The 5505-nt window shown below is 43.3% G+C and overlaps 1 protein-coding gene across 1 annotated transcript; it reads right to left on the bottom strand.

The window, feature by feature from the left end:
- Nucleotides 1–3905: 3905 nt before the first annotated feature.
- On the bottom strand, nucleotides 3906–4660 carry LOC100774680 (transmembrane protein 258). Its single transcript, XM_027403611.2, has one exon. The coding sequence runs from the start codon at nucleotides 4484–4486 to the stop codon at nucleotides 4244–4246; it is 243 nt and encodes an 80-aa protein (XP_027259412.1). The 5' UTR covers nucleotides 4487–4660; the 3' UTR covers nucleotides 3906–4243.
- Nucleotides 4661–5505: the final 845 nt, after the last annotated feature.

Raw genomic sequence — 5505 nt, 5'->3', positions numbered from 1 at the left:
CTACCTACGAGAAAAAGGAAGGAAGAGTTAAGTAGCAGTAATTCCTTACATTAACTGCTTTACCAATTAAAGAGCCTCATGTCCATTATTATCCCATCTAATCCTTAAAACAAGCTTGTAAAGCAGCAGGACAAGATTATTTGTGACTTCTCAGAAGTTACATGTGCAAACACACAAGTGCATGGAGACCACACAACTTGTAGGAGCAGGTTCTCCTTCTACCCACCACTCAGGTGGTCAAGCTTTGGTAGCAGTCTCTTACCCTCTTAGCAATCTGTGGCCCTAACTTGTAGCTTTTTCACAGAAGGAAAAAAAAACAGACACTGGTTCACAAAAACCATCAGACAGTGAGAAGGCGTATCTGAAACTGAAGCCTGGTTAGCAAACCCCTGCCTCACCACTCTGAAGCACAGCAAGGTTTACCTTCCAAGTGAGACCCCCTAAGTAAACACATCCTTCAGTAACACAAACCCTTACTGATGGAAGAGTATAAATACATTTCTGCTCAGTGTACACAGCTTTGAAGCTGACCCTATAAATTCAGCATATAAAACAAAATTTACCCAGGCTTGATGGCACATGCACTTTAGAAGCTGAAGCAAAAAGATTAAGAGTTCAAAGACAAAGGACAAAAGGACAAAGGACAGTCTTTGAAACAGCAGAGCTTTTTTTTTTTTTTTTTTTTAAGTTTATGTCAAATAAGATTTCAAGTATTTCTAGGCATGGTGGCACACACGCTTAATCCCAGCGATTGGGAGGCAGAAGCAGATGGATCGTTGTACATTTGAGGCTAGCCTGATCTAGACAGTGAGTTCCAGATGATGAGACCCTGTCTCAAAATAAAACAAAACAAAAACCACAAAGACATGAAATATATGTTACTCTAAACACAAATATATTGGAACACATAATTGTTGTGGGGTTTATCTGTAGGACTCTATGTTACCAAAGCTTGCCTTGAGCTTGTGCTCATCCTCTAGAGCTGACCATAGGCATTGACCACTACACAAGTCTAATCACCTGGGGCTTTTTTTCCTAAAGTTTTTGGTTCTTACTTCACAACATACACAAAATGGTAATTAAAAGCTCTATATCTAGCTCTTGGTTGGCAGAGGCAAGTGAATCTCTGCAAGTTCGAGGCCAGCCTGGTCTACATAAAGAGTTCCTGGCTAGCCAAGGCTATATAGTGAGACTCTGAAGAGAGAGGGAGAGGGAGGGGAAGAAAGGAAGTAAAAGAAGCAACTCTTAAGGAGAAAAGTAGAGTGTTTTTGTTTTGTTTTGAATATATAATCTCAAAGAAGAAAGAATGCAGAAACAGGAAGATGACCACAATCACACCAGATCAAATCTGATCTATATATGGAGTTCCAGGCCAGCCAGGAAAAATAAGATCTATGTGTGTACATGTTGTGGTGGGGATTGTTAATGTGCTTTTATTGCTAGGGGTTGAACACAGGGTCTCATGCAGTCTATGCAAGTGCTCCACTACTGAGATATGAAGCCCTGTCCCAATCTTTTGAAAAGCCAGTATAAACATAAAGCCATGAATGAAAAGTTAGCACACAGAAACTAGACATGGTGGTGCATATCTAATCCTAGCACTTGGGAGACAGAATCAGACAGATCTCTGTGAGTTCAAGACCAGCCCAGTCTATACATTGAGCTCCAGGCCAGCCAGGATTATATAGTGAGACTGTCTCAAAAGTAAAAACAGAATAAAGCAAAACAAGAAAACAATCTCATAAGAATAAATAAAATTAGGTTGGTAAGATAGCTCAGTCGTAAAGGTACTTGCTGCCTGACAATCTTGAGTTCAATCCCAGGACCCATACAGTAGGAAAGGACTCCTGCAAGCTGTCCTCAGATCACACACACACACACTATTAAGTAGTATTCTTATAACTAGTTTATTATTAACACAGAATATTGGAGACTGTTAGACTGGCAAAAGAACTGTAAGAACTGACAGTTATGAGCACACACACCAAGTAGCTTCAAAAAGAAACCAGACAACAGTTCATCTCCTGTATTTAACCTGACAGAAAGATCAGATATTGCTGGAAGCTCCTTGCAGAACACTATCTAATGACTGTAGTTGGGGCCATCAACACAACCTTAGCTCCATCAGTCCTGAAGAAAATGAAAACTCCAAACAGGTGATTTAGAAAATCTCATCTAAAAGAGAGTATTAAAATAAATGAAACAAGGCTGGAATTCTGGCAGTTGGGAAGATAAAACAGGAGTATTGAAAATTAGAAGTCAGAGCGGGGAAAGTGGTTTAGTAGGCAAAAGTGCTTGACACTCAAGCATGAGAATCTGAAGTAGAATCCCCAGAACCCACATAAAAACCAGATAAGGAACACTGGCATCTGTAATCCCAGCACTCCTATAGGGTGATGGGATGCAGAGACAGGAGAATCCCAGAAGCTCATGGGCAAGCTGGCCTATTGTATCCAGAGGAAAAACAAAGAAACCCCTATCTCAAGGTGAAAGGCAAGAACTGACACCTGCGGCTACCCTCTGAACTCCATATATATCCATGCCTGCAACTGTACACACACACATACACACATACACACATACATACACACACACACACACACACACACACACACACACACACACACACACACACACACACTCTTCATTATGGATGAGTGAATATGCTATGAGGGCTGAGAGAAGGCTCAGTGGGTAAAGTGTTTGCAGAACAAACATGAAGATGCAAGTTCAGATCCCCAGTACCCACATAAAAACCATGCAAGGTAGCACACATTAGTAACCCTAGCACTGAGAGAACAAAAATGGATTCTCTGGCTGAGGTTGTTGCCTGGCCAGTGTAGCAGAAATGCTAAGTCCAGGTCAATGAAAGTCCCTGTCTCAAAAACTGAGGTAGAGAACAATTAAGATCCCCAGCATCACTCTCTGGCCTCCAGACACTCATACACACAAGTGACTTTATTCGCTGTCTGTATTTGGGGCATGCACATGAGTAAGCAGGTGCATGTGCCCATGTGGAGGCCACAGCAGGATGCCAGGCATCTTCCTTTATCACTCTTCACATTACTGCCTCAAGTCTGGGTCTACTGCTGAACTAGAAGTTGTTTCTACTGCTCTGGCTGGCCACAGAGATGTCAGGATCTGCCTGTCTCTGCATCCCCCCAAGCCCCCCACCCCATGGGCTGTGCTGGGGTTTCAGTCCCATGAAGCTTGTCTGGCTTTTTATGTAGGTGCTAGGGATTCAAACTCAGGTTCTCATGCCTGCAGAGCAAGAATTCTTAACTTTATGAGAACTCTTCCAGTCCCTAAATAATAATTTTAAGATGAATATTCCCTTAGAGAGGAGCCTACATGTTTCACAAATCACCAAAGGAGTCAAAGGTACTGAAGGAACCAGCTTCCTTTTGGCAGCCATAACAGCCGAACACGTGCTTGCCATAAACCTGCCTTGGTCACTTGTAGAGGTCAGATGCCTGTCTCGTGACAAGGAACCCATCAGAACCTAGTCACTAGAAAGTCAGATGCCTGTCTCGTGACAAGGAGCCAATCAGAGGTTAGCTGGTGGCGCTATGCTTTACGACCCTGGGTGTGCTTTACAGACAAGCGCACAGCAATGACGTAGAGAGCATAGCAACCACCCTGGGAGGGCCTATGGGCCATAACAACCAGTTGACCAATCAACACAGGGCAAGCCCTCCAAGCCTGGAGCACACCAATCGTGAGCCTGTGCGTACCCCTAGACACTCCCCTTACGCTGCCCTATAAAGATCTATGCGCAGCGGATTCAAGCCGTCTTTTCTAGCCGTCCGCCAGCGGGTGGGTGAAAGACCCGAGCTAACATGGGGTTAACTCGTTAAATTACAATAAAGCCTCATGCAGTTTGCAGCAAGCTCTCGAATCCGCCTGGTGATTGGGGTGACCGCGAACGTGGCCTGGGACCCCGAATACTTGAGTTTTCGGGGGTCTAACAGTACAAATACACACAATCCCATCTTAGGGAGCAGAAGATGCTGGGACCACAGGAACAACCTGGATCAGAGGTACTGCAGGAGAAAAGGCAAATGGCATTTTGTAAAGAGTAAGAAAGTGTGAGAAGGGGAGGTGGTATGTAAAATGAAAAATAAATTTTTTTCACACACCTGCCTTTATTGTAAACAGAAGGTGGGATACTTGTAGCAATGTAAATAATTCATTTACAAAAGCAGGGACTTCGTGAAGCTGCCTGGTGGGTACCCTTGGAAACTCATACATAGATGCCAATCCAGAGCAGGAGGAAGAGGACTCCAAAGCCCATGAAGAGTGAGGCCAGCAAGAAGATGAGGAGCTCTTTGTAAATATTGCATGTGTGCTTGATGGTTATGACCTCATAAATCAACAACCAGGTGGTGAATAACATGCCGATGGCCAGAAGTACCATAGTCAGGTGTGGGAAGACAGCCAGATTGACCAGGCTAGTGTACCAACTCATGGCCTCCTCCAGCTCCATTTTGCCCTGCAACAATAAGCCACCGGTCCACCTGAAAATTAAAGTTTTTAAATAGAAAAAAAAAAAAAAAAAAGCACGTGGGGCTGGAGAGATGGCTCAGAGGTTTAGAGCACCGACTGTTCTTCCAGAGGTCTCAGTCACGAAGCCTACCTAGTTCGATTCTCAGGACTTCAAAGAAGTGTAAAACCCAGGAGACAGAGAGCAGACTAAAAATCCAGGCATGGAACCCAAAATTTACAAAAATTAGGGAACACAAAGAAGTAAGAGCTGAAAAATGACAAGAAAATAGAAAAATTACAGTCAGATAGCCTTTTCATCCATGGGGTTATGGTAGAAACACAAAATACAGATGCTATCTGTCATGTTCACAGAGCCTGCTGACCGAGTGCAAAACCCATTGGTCAATTCTGAACACTCATCTTTCTTGACCTACTGGTAGTGCTAGTATCTGTCCAGATGATACAGTTCTCCTCCAAACACTTTTCTTCATGTTGCCACAGTTAAACAAGGTCATATGACACCTCTATTCAACCTCATGAGGAACTATCAGTTGCCAAAGTGATTGTATCATTTTACAATCCCAGCAAGATACAGAAGGGTGTTTTCAGTTGTCTCTGGAGGACAGCCCACTTTGGAGTCCTGTCAAAATGCAGGTTGGAGATTTGCAGACTGTGTAAGCATAGGAAAGTTGTTCAACAAATGATATGCCTCTCTCACTGGAAAATAGGAGTAATATTATCAGCTTAGATGAAAGTTACAGGGCACTTCTGAGGGTTAAGATTAAACAAATGAAAAAGCTAGTAACATGTGCATGACACATAGGCAATACAACATACTACAAAAGGTATGTTACCTACAAAACAGGTTGTCACACAGTTTGCATGAGGTAAAAATTTAATGCTGTCTAGCATGGAAATAGTCAAATTGATACTGGAGGGTGGGTGCCAGTGCTTGTTCCCATGCACACATGCAAGCCATGTGGGATGTTTATCACCTTCAGCCCTTTGCCCTGGAGACAA

Source organism: Cricetulus griseus, chromosome 2 (genome assembly GCF_003668045.3).
Source record: "Cricetulus griseus strain 17A/GY chromosome 2, alternate assembly CriGri-PICRH-1.0, whole genome shotgun sequence".
Taxonomy (NCBI): Eukaryota; Metazoa; Chordata; class Mammalia; order Rodentia; family Cricetidae; genus Cricetulus; species Cricetulus griseus.
This window is presented reverse-complemented; position numbering and strand designations above follow the sequence as displayed.